At 44.0% G+C, this 19754-nt stretch overlaps 1 protein-coding gene across 3 annotated transcripts in view; it reads left to right on the forward strand.

Annotated features, from left to right (window-relative positions):
* The first annotated feature begins 8492 nt into the window (after nt 1–8492).
* Nucleotides 8493–19754, forward strand: part of TBC1D31 (TBC1 domain family member 31) — a 57853-nt gene continuing 46591 nt past the window's right edge. For all 3 annotated transcript variants that reach the window (XR_010750499.1, XM_066379425.1, XM_066379426.1), the window contains exons 1-4: nt 8493–8688; nt 11183–11329; nt 14009–14124; nt 18704–18882. Coding sequence is in view for 2 of the 3 variants with exons in the window: in XM_066379425.1 (XP_066235522.1) it covers nt 8612–8688; nt 11183–11329; nt 14009–14124; nt 18704–18882 (519 nt within the window). In the remaining variant the exon portion in view is untranslated. The remainder of the gene's footprint in view (nt 8689–11182; nt 11330–14008; nt 14125–18703; nt 18883–19754) is intronic.

Genomic DNA, 19754 nt, shown 5'->3' on the forward strand with positions numbered 1-19754 from the left:
TATTGAGAAATAACTGGCATTCATCACTGTATAAGTTTAAGTTGTATAGCTTGATGGTTTGATTTATACATATATAGAAATGATTACCATTTGCACAGGTGCCCTGTCACTGGTGGGTCTATCACCTACCGCACCCCCCACACGTTCACACCCACCTCCTTCCATGGAATTCTCTGAAAGGTTAAGCAGACGGAAATAGTTTCTGGGGCACAATTTCATTCACAAGGACAACACACTTCTACGGTCTGTGGGTGAAAGAGACAATCCACTGTGCGTACACTATATTATCTTCCTCTTTCCTCCTGTGAAAAAGCGCTGCAGCACTTTTCAAAGCCATCTGTGTAATGAAAACAAAACTACTTGGGTAAGAGAGCAGGGAAGGGATGAACAGGCAGAGGACAGAAGAGTTTTAGAGCAGTGAAAATACATTATATATGATACTGTAATGATGGATACATGTCATCATGCATTTGTTCAAACCCAGAGAATGCACACCAGCAAGAATGAATTCTAATGCGGATGGTCAGCGCTGGGAGACAATGACGTGTCAATGCGGGTCCATCGATTGTCACAGAGGTACCACTCGGGTGAGGATGTCGAGAATGGGGAGGCTGTGCGTGTTGGGAGACAGGAGGTAGATGGCAGATCGGTCACCTTCCTCTTAATACTTCTGTGACCCTAAAACTGCTCTTAAAAATAGTCTTAAAAATAAAGTGCTTGGGAAGGATGGGTTTTACTGCTGGGTAAGGCCACCCATAAGCCAAGAGGAACGGAAGAGTCCGTTGGGATGTGGAGGAGTTCAGCATGTGCTGGCTTCCCACCGCCATCCTCAGCTCTGTGGCCTGGCTCCACATACTGCCCAGAGCGGGCCCTGGGGTGAGGATGCTGCCCAGGAACGAGGGACAACAAACGCTTAGCTCAGCCAGCTGGCCTTCCTCCCTTACAGTGGTTAGAGCCATTTACTCATAGTTGACAGACATCCTGTCATGTTTGATTGATGCCCTGTCTTCTCAGCCCACATATGTTATTAGGAGCCTGTGATCAGACTAATTATTCAAGTCCTGTGGGACATATTGCCAGCATCCTCCGACTCCACAGCCCTCTGCCCAGGAAGGCCTTTGGAAAAAGCCACTACCTACAGAGCATAATTGTGAAGGTGTACGCCTCCCAATAGAAGCTTCTCGTGCTGGCTTATACTAGCACCTACAACAGCACACTTACATAGCAATTCCCCTGGCATCAGGTCTGCAAGTAACTTTTAAAACCCCAACTGCCCACAATAGGGGAATGATATATAAAATTGTGCCATCTCCATAGGATGGGACATTATGCAATCGTGGCTAACGCAGAGGTGGCGCTGGCTGTCCTAGCTTCTTAGGACAGCTTTGGACGTGATAAAGGCCAAGACTTCCACGCCTGCCTATTCTCCTGGCCACGCGGAAGGGCCGCAGAGATGGGCAATGTGCAGCCACTTTCCATGCCGCCATGGAATAAGGAGCTTCCTCCCTCCTTCAGTCTGAAGGAGGCCTTCTAGAAACGCTAGTCCGTGTCAGGACTTTCTAATTGTGTGTGGAAATGCTCCTACTGTCCGTCAAGTTGGGCATCTCATTTCCCCCTCTCCCGGGACGCTGTACCATTTCAGCTGCAGGTGCTAAATCCTTTCAATTACACAACCCGTGGTTGGCTTCATGTATGTTTTATGAGAACACTAGGTGTGAATATTTATTTAAGCCAGTGGATCAGTCACATCCCTTTGATTTTCCTCTTCTGTCCTGACTCATATTAAAAGGGTGGGGGAAGGTGCGCTGACATAGTTCACCTGTCAGGGCTTCTGCCTGCTAACCCCTCCTTCCAAGACCCAATAGCTAGGTTGTCTAGAAAATGGAAATGTCGCCTGGGTTTCATCAGTCAGCAGCAGGACATGCCTTCGGTTTCACTGATGAAACGGAACTCCTCCCTGGCAACGTCGGCTTTCCTATGCAGTATGTCTGCACACCCCGGGCATCTAATAAATGCCTGACCGGCCTGACCAGGTGGTGGCGCAGTGGATAGAGCGTCAGACTGGGATGCGGAAGGACCCAGGTTCGAGACCCCGAGGTCGCCAGCTTGAGCGCGGGCTCATCTGGTTTGAGCAAAGAGCTCACCAGCCTAGACCCAAGGTCGCTGGCTCCAGCAGGGGGTTACTCGGTCTGCTGAAGGCCCGCGGTCAAGGCACATGTGAGAAAGCAATCAATGAACAACTAAGAAGTCGCAACGCACAACGAGAAACTGATGATTGATGCTTCTCATCTCTCTCCGTTCCTGTCTGTCTGTCCCTGTCTATCTGCCTCTGTGAAAAAAAAAAAAAAAAAAGTAAATGCCTGACCGGACTCTTTCCACGGCGTTGGACTAGTCAACTCTTTATCTCTTTGTGTCCCAAGTGGATCAGCTCCTACCCTCTTTATGCCTCAAACCTCAAGCTCTTTTAAGTGATCTTTCTATCAAAGTCAGGAGATTGTGTCTAGAAACCTTGAGTTTCCCTAGAACTTTTCAGGATGGGATATCCTTAGAATGGCAGACCAGGTCTTTTAGTTTCTGACTTTCACATATGTGTTAACTCTGATTCTTCTGCCATTCACCCATTTAGTGACGATGTGTTTATTCTTGTGGGGTTTTTTGGGGTTTTTTTTTTGTATTTTTTGTATTTTTTCTGAAGCTGGAAACAAGGAGAGACAGTCAGACAGACTCCCGCATGCGCCCGACCGGGATCCACCCGGCACGCCCACCAGGGGCGACACTCTGCCCACCAGGGGGCGATGCTCTGCTCCTCCGGGGCGTCGCTCTGCCGCGACCAGAGCCACTCTAGCGCCTGGGGCATAGGCCAAGGAGCCATCCCCAGCGCCCGGGCCATCTTTGCTCCAATGGAGCCTTGGCTTCGGGAGGGGAAGAGAGAGACAGAGAGGAAGGAGAGGGGTGGGGGTGGAGAAGCAAATGGGCGCTTCTCCTGTGTGCCCTGGCCGGGAATTGAACCCAGGTCCCCCGCACGCCAGGCCGACGCTCTACCGCTGAGCCAACTGGCCAGGGCCTCTTGTGGTTTTCTTAGGTGCTCAACACTTTACATAATAATGATTCCTTGTGTATCCTGCACACTGAGCATTACTAGTTTCTAGAAATTTCCTTGCTGTTTGACAATACCTCCTGCCTTCCTGAAGATACCGATTCCTGCCCTGCCTTCTCCGCAGACAGGTCACCCCTGTTCGCCCTCCCAGGCTCAGCTCAGCTGTCACCTGTCAAAGCTTTCCCCGAGACTTTCTTTCTCCCAGTTCCATCTGTCTTAGAAATAAAAGGCAATGTTTTAGCTCAAGCAACCGGAGTATAGGAAGGATGAGAGGCCAAACCAGAGTATAGGAAGGATGAGAGGCCAAACCAGATAGGAAGGATGAGAGGCCAGACCAGAGTATAGGAAGGATGAGAGGCCAAACCAGAGTATAGGAAGGATGAGAGGCCAGACCAGAGTATAGGAAGGATGAGAGGCCAGACCGGAGTATAAGAAGGATGAGAGGCCAAACCAGAGTATAGGAAGGATGAGAGGCCAGACCAGAGTATAGGAAGGATGAGAGGCCAGACCAGAGTATGGGAAGGATGAGAGGTCAGACCAGAGTATAGGAAGGATGAGAGGCCAGACCAGAGTATAGGAAGGATGAGAGGGCAGACCGGAGTATGGGAAGGATGAGAGGCCAGACCAGAGTATAGGAAGGATGAGAGGCCAGACCAGAGTATAGGAAGGATGAGAGGCCAGCTGAGCTCTGGAACCACCAGAACAAGGGGCATAAGTGCTGCTAGAATGTTCCCTTACTACCCCTCTTTTGAGAGAAAGAGAGGGACAGACAGACAGGAAGGGAAATAGATGAGAAGCATCATTCATAGTTGTGGCACTTTAGTTGTTCATTGATTTCTTTTTAATATGTGCCTTGTCTGAGGGGCTCCAGCTGAGCCAGTGACCCCTTGCTCAAGCCAGTGACCTTAGGCTTAAACTAGCAACCTTGGGCTTCAAGCTAGTGACCTTTGGGCTCAGGCCAGTGACCATGGGGTCATGTGAATGACCCCACGCTCAAGCTTGTGAGCCCACGCTCAAGCCTGATGAGCCCACACTCAAGCCAGCGACCTTAGGGTTTCAAACCTGTGTCCTCAGTGTCCCAGGTCGATGCTCTATTCACTGTACCACCACCTGGTCAGGCTTACTATCTCTTTTTTTTTCCCCTACTTTCTCAGACCAGCCAACACCACAAAGTTGGAGCTAACTTCTTCCAGCAGCTCCCAACCTTTGCTACCAAAGAGGGACTGAGAATTGTTCTCCTTGGCCTCACACTTAAATATGCCAGGAAAGAGCTCTGATTGGCTCAGCTGGGTCAGGCCTCACCCCTGAGTCAATCATTTGACCAGTAAGTGGTGAGCTGGGAGCAACACTTCCCAGAAAGAGCTGGTGACAAAGCAATGTATTTCTCAGCAAGAAGTGGGAGGGGTGTAAGAGTGTTAGGCAGATAAAACTGTCTGCGTGTCCATTCCTTCTACACCCTCCCCCAACTCCACTTTCTCTGTGCTTTATTATTTTTAAGTGCTCTCAACATCTTTGATTACCAACACTCCTTTTAATGTGCAAATCAACCCTTTTTCCTAGAAGTTTGCTACAGGTTACTAATTACTTTCCACTTAGTGCTCTTTGAGTAAATATATGAATTATTTTTTAGTTGTTTTGAGTTATTATACTAGTTTAATTTTTTTTGCTAATCCCTGGATTAGTCTAGGTTTTTCGTGGCATTATTGTGCTGGTTGTGAAGGAATTGGGAAATATAGTAACTGCCCTTTGCTTTCCAGAGTACACATATTCAGATATCAAGCAGTTCAATGTCCACTAAAGTCCCTCCAGCAGAGTACACAAAGTGGCCATGCTCCTGCTCGCTCCAGATTGATTATCTACTGTCACTTCAAGAAGGAAACCCCCCCTTCAGTGGTGAGAGGGCAAGCAAAAAAGACTTTGCAAAGCAAAATCCCCAAATCCCTTGGACACACACAACTTCCATTCCTCCGAGAATGTGTTTGGAATGCATACAAAGAAAGAAAAGATGAAATCTTTGTGATCTGGGATTCGGTTAAAGGTTACTTAGATATGACACCAAAAACAGAGTCTGTAAAAGAAAACAATGACAAGTTGATCTTTACCAACATTAATATCTTCTACTCATTGAAAGACACTTGTTAGGAGAATGAAAATACAAGCCATGAACTGGGAGAAAATATTTGCAAAGCATGTGTATAATAAAGGGCTTGTATTCAGAATATATAAAGAACTCTCAAAAGTCACTGATAAGAAAACAACCCAGTTAATCATTGGGCAAAAAAAATTGACAGACACTCTATCAAGGATAAATGCAAAAGGTAAATATTCACAGAAAAGATGCCGAGTATCATGTGTCGCTCTAGAAATGGAAATTAGAATCACCATGAAGTACCACAGCACTCCTAGATGGCTATAATTACGAAGACTCATCATGTATGTAGAGCACCTGGAACTCTGCTTTGCCTTTGAAAGTGTTTCACAGTTTCTTAGAAAGTTAAACCTACACCTACCATAAGGCCCAGCTGTTCTACTTCTAAGAATTTACCCAAGAGAAATGAAAACATATGTTCATACAAAGACTTATACAGGAATGTTTCTAACAGCTTCCTTTGTAATAGCCAAAACGATCCCAATGTTCATCAACAGGTGAATGGATACATTAATTGTGCTATATCAATGTCATGGAAAACTACTCCACAATAAAGACAGGAACTACTGATACATCCAGTAACATAGCTGACTCTCAAAAATAATTATGACAAAGGAAAGAAGCCAGACCAAATGAAAGAGTGCATAGTTTAAGACCCATTTATATAAATTTATAGAAAATATTAACTAATCTAAGTGACATAAGCAGGTCATTTGTTGCCTGTGGGCAAAATGGGGTGGGGATGAAAATATTTTTCATCCAAAAATATAGGAGGAAACTTTTGGGGTTGATAACTATGTTCTTTTTTTTATTATTATAATGATGGTTTTATGGAGGTATATTTATGTCAAAACTTATAAAATCATACAGTTTAAATATGTGCAAAATTTGCCTGACCAGGCGGTGGCGCAGTGGATAGAGTGTTGGACTGGGATGCGGAGGACCCAGGTTCGAGACCCCGAGGTCGCCAGCTTGAGGCGGGCTCATCTGGCTTGAGCAAAGCTCACCAGCTTGGACCCAAGGTTGCAGGCTTAAGCAAGGGGTTACTTGGTCTGCTGAAGGCCCATGGTCAAGGCACATATGAGAAAGCAATCAATAAACAACTAAGGTGTCGCAACAAAAAACTGATGATTGATGCTTCTCATCTTTCTCCGTTCCTGTCTGTCTGTCCCCATCTGTCTCTCTCTCTGTCTCTGTAAAAAAAAAAAAAAAAAAAAAAAAAAAAGTGCAATTTATTGAGTTTCAATCACAGCTAAGTAAAATTGAAAAAACATATACATACAGGAAGCATCAGTTACTACCTGAGTAATGATTCAGGAAAATGAACTAGCAAACAGTCTCCCACCTTGGTTATAAAAATTAGAAGATTATAAAGGAGCAAAAGGTCGGCAGTCATGGGTGCATGTCTCTTCAGTTGCAGCCTGACCTTCAGATCTGGCCCAATTAAATCCAAAGATAAGTGTGAAGTGGGAGTCCAGAAGATCGTAATAGGGAAACTTCCTTATCACATGTGTGAAATTGAATAGGATGGTCACATGGGCTGTGAGAGCCCGTACAAACTGAGCTGCAGGAAGAGTAGTTAAGGAAATTGTTCAGCAGGTTTGCCTCTGCTACTGATAAAAACACTGGTCACTTGTGTAGGATAGAAATGTGGGCAGTAACCTGTGTTTCAAGTTAGGCGCCCATAAGCTTAACACCCTCCATTTCCTGAACGATAATGCTTATATTCATTACACACAGTTTATTACCATCTCAAAGCTGATTAGTGAAAACGAGTAATGTGCTTTTCTCTCTCCAATAGGTTATTTAAGGTTATCTGGTCTCTCAGAGCCACTCTCTGCACCCCATCCTCTCCGTGGTAACAACATTAAAAGTGATAAATTCTTGTGAGAGTTTTGCTTTCCTGATAGAGTTTAAGCTTTTCAAATATGGCCATAGCATTGTGTAAAAAGGCATTTCTATTATAGAAAAACGCAGGAACCAGGAACAAGAAGACTAAACATGCAATCCTGATTCTCCTACTAAATCAGTTTTCTTGTCTGGAAAATGGAGAAAACAGAAAACAATGGTGAGTTGAATGGTGGGCCCCCCAAAAATATACTTAAATCTTAACCCACAGAAACTGTAAATGTTACTTTATGTGGAGAATGGTCTTTGCTAGTATAATTCAGGTAGGGGTCTTAAAATGAGATCATTCAGGATTCCCCAGGCGGGCCCTAAATCCAATGGTGGACAAGCCAAGGGAGTTTGAGACAAACAGAAAAGGAAAAGAGAAAGTGAGGTGAAGCTGGAGGCAGAGAATGGAGTGATATGGTCTCAAGCCAAGAAAGCCAGCAGGCACCAGAAGCTGAAAGAGGCCAGGAATGGAATTTTCCCCAGAGCCTCTGGTGAGAGAGACCCTGCTGACACCTTATTTCAGGCTCTGGCCTCCAGAACTGTGCGAGAATAACTTTCTGTTTTCTTAGTCACCAAGTTTGTGGTGATTTATTCCTATAGTCCGAGGAAACCAATACATGACCTCATAGAGCACTAAAAATGGGAATAATAGTACTACCGACATTGTAGGTTTGCTATGAAGATTAAATGAGTTAATACTCGTAAAGCACGTAGGAAGGTGTTTGATACCTAGGTAAGCATTATTGACGTGCTTAGTGAATTTTTGCCAAAAAGAACTAAGGGTAATGCCACTGGCTGATGATGACATTGCTTTTCTGGTTCATGATTGGTGGACTGGACACGATAATATTGGAGCCACCTGTCGGATTACAAAATTGAAAAAATGATCAAGATAATGATAAAAAAGGTCATGAAGAGGAAGAGGGAAATCTACAAAGGTTCTTTTGAGCCCAAACGTCTGTAAAAGGAACCCTTCAATTCTCTGGAGTTGAGTCCTTGCTTCTCTACTAGTTGTATCTACAACCCTTTTATCCCTAAACGCAATGTAGTGACCACATAAGAAAATCACTTTTATTGTTTCCGTTGGGAGCCTAAAACTCTGTGAGAACCCTAGAATGCAGAATTTCCGAGTCCTTTCGTTGCATCCACGTCCCACCTGCAGAAAACTACTATTCCCAGAAGGCTTTGGTTCCCGGGGGCGGACCTCGAAAGGGGGCGGAGTCTAAAGGGTCGTTGGAGGACTACACTGTCCAAAGTGGGAGGGACTGCCTGGGCGGAGTTTGAGAGGAACTCTCCTTCCGATTGGTTGTAAATAGAAAAATTGTCCTGCGCGTGGTTAGTGTTGTCGGCGGAAGATCCCAGCTGTCGCGGGTCGGGTCTCAAATTTCCCGGGCCCCGAGCGCGGGGCCTGCCGGGAAAGCACCGGACGGTTGTCGCCTGGCGGGTGGCAGCCGCGGGTGGCCTTCGTCATGCAGAGCACAGACCTGGGCAGCAAGGAAAGCGGCAAGATATGGCATCGCAAGCCATCCCCGACCACTCGGGACGGGTAAAGGCCGCGGCGATGGGCGCAGGCTGCGGAGGGCGGTGGGGGCCGGCGAGGGGCGGGTCAGCATCTTTGGACAGGCGATCCAGGGGCAGTTGGGAGAGGATCGCTGAAAGTGGTGCATGGGCCGGGTGGGGGTTCGGGTTCTGGCTCTGATCGGCCCGGGATCCCCGGCGTGGGTGACGTCAGGAAGCACACACTGCCTGAGTCTCAGAGACACCTTCTCAGCCCCGGGGCGGGGGCCTCAGGATTAGCGTGGAGCCGGAGACCCGGGTCCTTCCTCAGAAACACGTGGGAGAATTTGCGCTGCTGGTGAATACCAGGACTCCCTGCCTTAATCTTCATAGCACGTAGTAGGTGCTCAGTGAATACTGGTTAGCTTTTGCAGTTTAAAAATAACTCGATGAACAGTACTTCCCACCTCTTTCAAATGCCGTGATTTCTCCGTCCTATAATCCTTGTCTGCATTCAGGCAAGCATGCATTCATGAACTATTTGTTGAGTACCTACTTACCATGTGCCAAGCTCCTAAGCGCCGGAGGACAGTATGGAACAAAATGAACTTCTGGTTCTCTAGAGTTTACGTCTTAGCTTGTTGAGGGGTGGTGGTGCAGTATTGACATTCTACAATGCAGGACAGCCTTCAGGTAAGTCCAGCGCTGCTACTTCTGCTTTTTTATTAAAAGATTTTTTAGGACAGTTTAGAGTCACAGAAAAACTGATAAGAAGGTGCAGAGATTTCCCATATACCTCTACCCCCCCCCCCCATGCATTGCCTCCCCAGTGTCAATACCCCCCACCAGAGTGGTACATTTGTTGCAATGGATGAACCTGAATTAACAAGCCATTATCATCCAAAGTCCACAGTTTCCATTAGGGTTCACTCTGGGTGTTGTACATTCTGTGGGTTTGGACAAATGTATAATGATATGTATCCACCATCTAAATACAGTATTTTCATTGCCTTAAAACTCCTCTGTGCTCTGCCTCTTTATCCCTCCCTCCACCCTTCTTTTCATTCTGTTCCCAGATATCTGTCCTGTTTGAGGCTCGATCTCTCTTGTGTGATTTTAGTGGAAGCCTTGGCCCCAAACTGATGCCATCTTGGTTCCAACTGCTGCAAACAGGTTGACCTTATTGCTTCTAATTCCCTAGGAGTTCCTAGACTTTGCTTCCTCACTTGAGTTCATGTTTCAGTGTGTTTTTTGTTCTTGTCCTTGTCATTCTTCTGTTGATCCTTTGGTTGCTCCTCTACAAATCAACACTTGAAGTGTCAGCTCTGCATGTGGAAAGGAAGTTAGTCGTATGGCAGCTTGTTTGGTTTCTGGTTGCTATTAGTCCCCTAACAGTCCTGTTGACCCTTCAACTTCATTGAATAAAATTTTTTTTTTTTTTTTCATTTTTTTCTGAAGCTGGAAACAGGGAGAGACAGTCAGACAGACTCCCGCATGCGCCCGACCGGGATCCACCCGGCACGCCCACCAGGGGCGAAGCTCTGCCCACCAGGGGGCGATGCTCTGCCCATCCTGGGCGTCGCCATGTTGCGACCAGAGCCACTCCAGTGCCTGAGGCAGAGGCCACAGAGCCATCCCCAGCGCCCGGGCCATCTTTGCTCCAATGGAGCCTTGGCTGCGGGAGGGGAAGAGAGAGACAGAGAGGAAAGCGCGGCGGAGGGGTGGAGAGGCAAATGGGCGCCTCTCCTGTGTGCCCTGGCCGGGAATCGAACCCGGGTCCTCCGCACGCTAGGCCGACGCTCTACCGCTGAGCCAACCGGTCAGGGCCGAATAAAATTTTTTGTCCAAGGTTGGGTATCTTAGGTTTGGATGTTTCTTTTCAAATTTGGAGTTTATCTAAATACCACCCCTACTTCTGTTGTTCTGTAAATATGCTAAATGTTGTTGCCATCCCACAACAGTTCTGTTGTAACACATCTAGGTATTCATGTAAGTTTCCAAAAATGAAACAAGTTTGTGTGCAAATGTCCCATTTGCTTCTTCTACTAAAACACAGCTTTCTTTTTGTGTGTTAAAACCCATTGTTATGGTGTTAAGAGAGCAAAGAGCACTGACTATGGAGGCAAGTGGACTTTAGTTGAAATAAATGACCATTTACTAGCTCCATGACCTTGAACAAGTTAATCCCTAAGACTGTAAGCAAAAATAATCATAACTACCAGACAGCCTTGTCATGGGGTGTTATGAAGACATGAAGACTTTAAAATAGTGTCTCATGCATCCTCGTGTTGTGCCTTATCAGGTATTTGATGACTAAATGAACAGTAGCCACTTTGATAGCGGATAACTTTCTGAACTGTTTTCAGAAACCACTGTGGATTGCCGCTAGTAGAGGACAAGCAGCAGCAGTAGGAGGGATCAATGGGAAGGCCAAAAAGTGAAAAATTAGTGAAGTATCCTATAAAAGCCTTCTTTTTCATAATAACAAGTAATGCCTGACATAGAATTTAATGTGCTTGTTGGGTGGGTTTTTGTTTTTACAGAATTATAGTGAACATCATTCATACCACTTCTGATTACCTTCCCAAAGTTCTGCGGTTTTTGAACGTGGCTTTTGATAGCTCAGGTGATTGCTTGCTTGCTGGGGACCATCAAGGAAATATCTATGCTTTTGACTTGCCTGGAAATAGGTGAGTGGTACTTTTGATACTGACCTTATTCAATGTTATTAATTCACTGACCTTTAGTCCCTGCTATTTCTTAGTTATTCAGAAGGATTTATGAAGTTCTTACTATATTCCAGGCACCTTATAAAACACTGTCACAAATGCTGATGGAAGAAGGTGGGAAGGAGTAGAAAGATGCGCTTAGATGTTTTAGAGAAGAAAAGTTCTGCTTTTAGCAGTATCTCCAGTAGGTTGTTTTTCCTTAAATTTAAAAATTTATTATTGCTACTTTGTCGGTTCATGTCTGGTACTTCATTAGGCAATTTAGAAAGAATACAGTTTCTTTGTACATTATTGTCAAGCATTAGATCTAGGACTCTTAAAGAATTGATCTCACTCTTCTCTTCCTTTGCTGAATAAGAGTACAAAGCAGTGAAGTGAAACAGATCAAGGCAGGCGTTGGTGCAGTGGGGGTCGTTGGGAGGGTTGCTGGGTGGGGGCCTGGTCTGCCCAGCCGGAGAGTCAGAAGGTGTCTGGGGGAAGGATGGGGCAGTCATGAGAAAGAGGGGGGCTTTGATCAAGTGAGAAAATATATGGAGGATAATGGGGACCAGGTTGCTAACTTGGAAAGGGAGGAAACTAGAACGAGCCTGCGGTACTGGATCGCAATTGGATATATCTATGTGAACTCTGGTTTGACTATATAGAGGTACACGTGGAGATAAGTAGAGGTGTGTTTATGAGCGAGTGAATGAATTATATGTACGTATATTTCCCAGCTTTTCCACTCACAGGACCTAGAAGCAACGACGCCTGCCCGCCCCGCAAACAGTGAACATACTCCATGCCCAGTCCTTCTTTTCTGAGTACCACTCTGCTGACAGGATTCAGGGTTCTTGCAGAAATGGCCTCTTTCAGGATCGAGGCAGGGAAAGTACAAGATGAGCCTGGAACCTTTTGTAGTGAGAAAGAAGGAATTGTTTGGAAGATAATGGGGATGTTTCACAAGGATATAAATGTCATCTTAAAGGAGTTCCCTCTGGCCATATTGTAGACAATTTGAGATCAAAATAAGTAGCAGCAGTAATGGATCCTAACTCATTGAATAAAACAGAAACCCAGGCATTTGTGCAGCAGCCGACAGTTTAATGAGTAGCTATTTGCATAGTCAGAAGGTGCCTCCCACAAAATATTTATAATTACAGAGGAAAAAGGGTAATTGTACAGTGAAGAAACCTGGCGGACCCTACCTTATCAAATGATTCAAGTTAAATTAGCCAGTAGTGGGACAAATCAAAACCCGTATGTTACCTGATAGGACGCGGTAAAAAACACGCAGTGTCACTTCTGTGATAGTCCTGCCAAGGATGTGTAACCTGAGTCTAGTCAGCTGATTCTTCTGCTACATCTGGAGAATGTCTAGGTTGGTAGTCACTAGCTGCACGGAGATCTTGAGCCCTTGAAAGGTAGCTAGTTTAAATTAAGATGTGGTCTTAGTGTAAAATACACTCTGGGTATTTAAGGCTTAGTATAAAAAAAAAAGAATGTAAGATATCTCATTAATTTTTAAATTAGATGCTGAAATATCATTTCAACATATTGAATTAAGTAAAATATGTTATTAAGATGAATTTGACCTGTTTCTTTTTACTTTTTTAAGGTGGATCCTAGAAAAATTTAAATTATATCTATGGCCTGCATTTTATTTCTTTTGGACAACACAGCTCTAAATGTTTTGCAAGGCCCTTAAATTCAACATATTTAGAATCAGACTTATTTTATTGCTAACCCCAAACTTGTTCATCTTTTGCCCAAGCTTGAAAAATTTATTTTTTATGAATTAAACTCGTGCCTAGTTCTCTGCTAAGCACTTAACATAGATTATTTCAGTTAGCAATCGTGTAGGTCGGGGTAGTCAACCTTTTTATACCTACCACCCACTTTTGTATCTCTGTTAGTAGTAACATTTTCTAACTGCCCACCGGTTTCACAGTAATGGTAATTTATAAAGTAGGGAAGTAACTTTACTTTATAAAATTTATAAAGCAGAGTTACAGCAAGTTAAAGCATATAATAATAATTACTTACCAAGTACTTTATGTCGGATTTTCGCTAAGTTTGGCAGAATAAATCTTTAAAACAACTTAACTATATTTAAATCTATCTTTTTATTTATACTTTGGTTGCTCCGCTACCGCCCACCATGAAAGCTGGAACGCCCACTAGGGGGCGGTAGGGACCAGGTTGACTACCACTGGTGTAGGTAATCATCACAGCAGCCTTATGAGATATCTGTTGTTCTCTTCATTTTACACGTGAGGAAGTCCTGATTTCTCCCTCTTCACCCCACGTTAGATGGGTCATTAAGCCTCTCTCCACTTGACTTCTGACACCTCTCCTTTAGTCTTTTTTATTTAGTACTGATAACTCTGGTTGAGATTGCTGGTCCTCTACCCATGTGCCATTGCTGCCAGATCATCTCTCTGAAAGACATGCCTGCTCTCATAACTGCGGCCTCCCATTCTGTGCAGGTGAAACCCAGACTCCTTCGTGCGGCGTTTAGTGTCTTCATAATCTTCTTTTGGCCTACCAAGATGGGAGCTCCCTTTTCTGGGTTTCACTTTCGTACCTCCAAGGACTCCTCCAACATAAAATGCATGGTACTGGAAGAACTTCTGATCTAACTCAGTCATCTCCTAATAGGTTTAATCTTGTCCAGCGAACAGCACAAGCTTGCACAGCCCTGGCCTTCAATCTTCATAGGAAGTCTGAATTTCTTGTGGCATTAGCTGACTATTCTATTAAATGTTTTGATACAGGTAAGAAGTCCTCCTATTTGTCTTTTGTTTTGGGGTTTTTTAAATTAATTTCGAGAGAGAGAAACATCGATTTGTTGTTCCACTTATTTATGCATTCATTGGTTGATTTTTGTATGTGCCCTGACCAGGGATCAAACCTGCAACCTTGCATATTGGGACGGTGCTCTAACCAACTGAGCCCCCCAGCCGGGGCTCTATTTGTCTTTTGAAGCCGAGTGAAATGTACTGAAGTACTGTAAGGAGTTTGACCACCTGCCCAGTCTGTGGGAGTCCCCAAAGACATCCCTCAGTTCAGGCACAGGACAGAAGTTCAGGGGCCCCGGAACCATCCTCATCTCAATCAGCGGGCTGCACATTCAGGGCTCCCCACAACTACCCTCTGGTTTGATAATTCACTAAGATGACTCACAGAACTCAGGAAAGCACTATGGTTATAATTACGGTTTTAATGTAGCAAAAGGATAGAAATTAGAATCAGTCAAAAGAAGAGACATAGGGTGGAATCTGAGAAGGTTCCTTTGTCCTCAGGGACACATTACCCTCTCAGCATCGATGTGTGGCCATCCACACTGAGTTTTGCCAAACCAAGAAATTCACCCAAGCTTTGATGTCCAGAGTTTTTACTGCGGCTCCACTGTGCAGGCATGGTTGATTGGATTATTGCCTGCCGTGTTGAACTCAGTTTTCATCCTTCCCTCCTCTCTGTGGAGGTCAGGCTGATGTCATGTGGCCCAAAGCCCCAGCCTTCTAATCACTCCCATAGTTTGTCTTTCTGGTCTGCCCAGCGCACACTGAGGCTCTCTCCTTAGCGTAGACCATCTGCTGCTGTCTGATGGGCCTACATGAATAACGGACAGTTCTACCCCTGGGGAATCGAGGGGTCTAGAGGTGGCCATCCAAGAGCCTAGACAAAGATTATCTCTCTCTTTGAAGGCCAAATTCTTTACTACATGGGTCAAGAGTAATATTTATTAAATATAACCTATGCATTTTATACAACATATTTTTTATAGAGTGTAATGTTCTATAAACTGAACCTCTTATTTAGGAAAAACATTTCTTGTTATTGATGTGTTACTGTATTTAGAAAAATATACTATAGTATATATTATAAATGGTATATATATATTTATACTATACTATATATAATACATTATATATAGTATATATCATATATGTACTATACTAATAGTAATAATAGTGACAGCTAATATTCGTAGAGTGTTCTCCCATCCAAGTACTAACCAGGCCTGACCTTGCTTAGCTTCCAGAATTGGCAAGATCAGGCATGTTCAGGGTGGTATGGCCGTAGACTACCTCATATAGTATTTACTCTTTGCCAGGTACTGTTCTATGACTTTACACATGTTCATTAATTTTAATCATCATAATTACCCATGGATATGGATACTTATTATCGCCATTTTGTGGATGAGGAAACTGAGGCACAGAAGTAACTTGAACCAGGTCCCACAGTTTCTAAACAGGACCCAGGATTCCTAATCTGGCAGTCTAGTTGCAGGGTCCCTACACATGCTAGTGAAAAAGTCATTCTTCACTGATGCCCAGAGACAGTGTTTTTGTAACAAAGACCATCTGCTTTCATGCATATACCGTTTTTACATTCTAACAAACATGTGATCATTCTATCTATATTGTTTTGTGCAGTCGTTTTTTTTCTTTTTTCTTTTTTTTTTTTGTATTTTTCTGAAGCTGGAAACGGGGAGAGACAGTCAGACAGACTCCCGCATGCGCTCGACCGGGATACACCCGGCACGCCCACCAGGGGCGACGCTCTGCCGACCAGGGGGCGATGCTCTGCCCCATCCGGGGCGTCACTCTGTTGCGACCAGAGCCACTCTAGCACCTGGGGCAGAGGCCAAGGAGCCATCCCCAGCGCCCGGGCCATCTTTGCTCCAATGGAGCCTTGGCTGCAGGAGGGGAAGAGAGAGACAGAGAGGAAGGAGAGGGGGAGGGGTGGAGAAGCAAATGGGCGCTTCTCCTGTGTGCCCTGGCTGGGAATCGAACCCGGGACTTCTGCATGCCAGGCCGATGCTCTACCACTGAGCCAACCGGCCAGGGCCTTGCAGTCGTTTTTTTACCTCAAAAATTCATACAGACCTGACCAGGCGGTGGCGCAGTGGATAGAACCGAGGACTGGGATGCCGAGGACTCAGGTTCGAGACCCCGAGGTCACCAGCTTGACTGCAGGCTCATCTGGTTTGAGCAAAGCTCACCAGCTTGGACCCAAGGTTGCTGGCTCCAGCAAGGGGTTACTCGGTCTGCTGAAGGCCCATGGTCAAGGCACATATGAGAAAGCAATCAATGAACGACTAAGGTGTCAATGCGCAATGAGAAACTAATAATTGATGCTTCTCATCTCTCCATTCCTGTCTGTCTGTCCCTGTCTGTCCCTCTCTCTGACTCTCTCTGTCTCTGTAAAAAACAAACAAACAAAAAAACCCAAAAACTCATAATAAAACATATTAAAAACTGTTAAAAGAATAGATCTTAAAAAAAAATCATACAGTATTTTTAGAGTCATTACTAAATATTCTATTCTATTGATTGCACTACCAGAATTATTTAACCTATTACCTATTGATGGACTTGGCACTGTTTCCAAGTTTTGGTATTACACACTGCTGTCACCGTGTGTTTCTGACTTCATTTCTGCAAAGCTAAGTCTTTAAGCTCATCGGTAATTGCTTTCCTTGGATTCCACTCTATTCTTATTTCTTAGCTGTATCTTTTTGAAGCCTCTTCTGTCTTATTGACCCTCAGCCCCACCCCCATGAAGCCCTTTCCTTAGCTGTTGTTTCCACCTCCCACCTCCTCCCTGTCTTCACTGGAATCCAGGGATTCTGACTCTTGCTCCCTCCCCTCCATGCTGCGAGATTTCCCCCTCCAAGGTCCTGAGTAACTTCAGGATTGTTAAAACCCTTTTTATACTGTCAATCTCCTTCTCAGTGGCGTTCAGCACTTTGGGTGACTTTAAGAGTCTTGGTTTTTATACTTTCTCTCCCTTGCTTCTCCTCTTGCCTGACAGCTTCTACAGTCCTCTCCCCGGGCTTCTTTTACGGTTCCTAGTTTAGATTCTTGACCCAATTAAAAAGAAAAAGTAGAGGGACCCACATAAGTTGTCAAATTTTAGTTTTGCTAATTGTCATTGGAAAAAAAACTTTATAAAACAGAGGACTTTATTTTAACATAAAGAAACCTAGAAGGATATAATACTAGATTAAAAAGTAGTACTTTAAATTTAGCTTTGTGAAACTCATTTTTCCCATTTCACTGAAGACTAGTGAAAAATTGACCGTTAACTAATGCCAGACTTTTTAGAATAGTGTTTGGAAACTTCTTTCCCTAAGGGTTTATCTGTTCCACTGTCCTTCGCTTTGACCTACTTTGTATCTTAATGCTTCCCAGATTTCCATCTTGCTTTCTGTTTTCCTCAGTTCCTTCTTTCTGGAGGAAAACATTTTGGTTAAAATATGCCTACCTTAGAAAACTTGGAAACACAAAATTGTAAAGAGGAAGTAAGGATCACTTACGATTTTACTGTCCAGTGAAAATTATCATGAATAGTTTTGGGTATTTTTTTCTAACTGTACTGTTTTCTCTGCTTGTATGTCACACACATGCACACATATGTGCCTCAGAATCCATTTTAAAAATCAAACTCATTATCTCTTCTTCCCACACTGCTAAATATGCTCCTCCTTGTGTATATATCTCGCGTTATTAATAGTATCACCATCTGTTTACATAACTAATCTAGGCCTCTGGAGTCTTAGCTCCTCTTTTGTCTCCATGTATCCATTTGATCACAAAGTCCCTTGATTTTCTCTCCAGTAGCTCTTGAATTTGTTCTTCTTTATCGCCACATTCTGAGTTTAGACCCTGCTGATCTCCTTCCTGGGTTGTGACGGCAAGTAAGTCAGTCGTCTTGTCTAAACTCTTCCCCTTTCCAATTGATCCACCATATACCTCAAAACGCTCTTCCTATTGGATAAAACACAGACCGGGTATGTACTCCAGCATGAGAACCTTCCTCACGAGAGAGCCCATGCTCCTGAGCGCACATTGAAGGCTGTTCTGAAGCCTCAGTGCGTCATACTTCTGTGATACATATACATGTTACTAACATGTCATGCAGTGCAGTGGTCCCCAACCCCCGGGCCGCGGACTGGTGCCGGTCCACAGAGAAAGAATAAATAACTTACATTATTGCCGTTTTATTTATATTTAAGTCTGAACGATGTTTTATTTTTAAAAAGTGACCAGATTCCCTCTGTTACATCGTCTAAGACTCACTCTTGACGCTTGTCTCGGTCACGTGATACATTTATCCATCCCACCCTAAAGGCCGGTCCGTGAAAATATTTTCTGACATTAAACCGGTCCGTGGCCCAAAAAAGGTTGGGACCACTGCTGTAGTGCACATGATCAACTAGACACAGGCTTCCGTTTTTGTAGATGTTAATGGAGGTGCCTTGTAATAGTGAGCCATCAGTTGAATTAGTACATGGATGATACATATGTTTCACCTGTATAACTGTTTGACTTTTTACCACAGTCACCAAGGAGCTAGTCAGCTGGATGCGAGGACATGAGTCTTCGGTGTTTTCGATCTCTGTGCACGCGTCAGGGAGATATGCCCTCACCACATCTTCCGATACGGCGCAGCTCTGGGACTTGGACACCTTTCAGAGGAAAAGGAAGCTGAACATTCTCCAGTCTGTGGGTATACAGAAGGTCAGTGAGGGGCATCTTGGTCTGTTGTGCTTCTCAGGCTTGCTTGTTGATCAACAGGATTTACAGATGATTTAGGTCAGTGATGCACTTTGTCCCCTGTATCAGTGTTCTCGTAACTCGGCAACAAGCAAAGTGGCCTGTAGAATTGCAGATGTTGCCTGTGGCTACAGCTGATAACTTACTGAGCTTTTTTCTTTTTTTAAAGTATTATAGTGTGTAACTTAAGCTTTAGCAAGTTGATAGTTTTTCTTTAGCTGATTGGTTTTGTTTTAGTTTTTAACCCTTCAACATTTTGTTACGAATTTTAAGCATACAGCAGATTTGTAAGCATTTCACAGTAAGCACATGCATGCCCACCTTCTAGAGTCTTTCATTACATGTTCCTTTACTAGACTTTCCTTTATGTTACTGTACTATCTTATGGATCTAACCATCTTTCTGTTCCTCTGTTTATTAATTCATCTTTTTTGGTTGCATTTTAAATTGCAGATATCAGCATACTTGCCCATAAATACTTAGGCTTTCATTCACTGGTGTTCGGTATGTTTGGATGTAAAATATACACATAAAATGAAATGCACAAATATTAAGTATTCTTTGTCAAATTTTAACAAGTACATACACCTTTGTAACCTGTGCAGACCTGTCATTACCATCATCCTAGAAAGGTCTATGGTATCCCTTCCCAGGTAAGCACTACTACAAAGCTTTTCTGGTATAAATTAGTTTTGTCTTCCTAAAATTTCGCATAAATAACATTAATAGTTATTAATGACACATATAAACCTTTTTTTTCTTCAGTGTTATGTTTTTGAGATTTATCCATGTTGGCCCTGGCCAGTTGGCTCAGTGGTAGAGCGTCAGCCTGGCGT

The sequence above is a fragment of the Saccopteryx leptura genome, chromosome 3 (assembly GCF_036850995.1).
Source record: "Saccopteryx leptura isolate mSacLep1 chromosome 3, mSacLep1_pri_phased_curated, whole genome shotgun sequence".
In the NCBI taxonomy this organism is placed as follows: domain Eukaryota; kingdom Metazoa; phylum Chordata; class Mammalia; order Chiroptera; family Emballonuridae; genus Saccopteryx; species Saccopteryx leptura.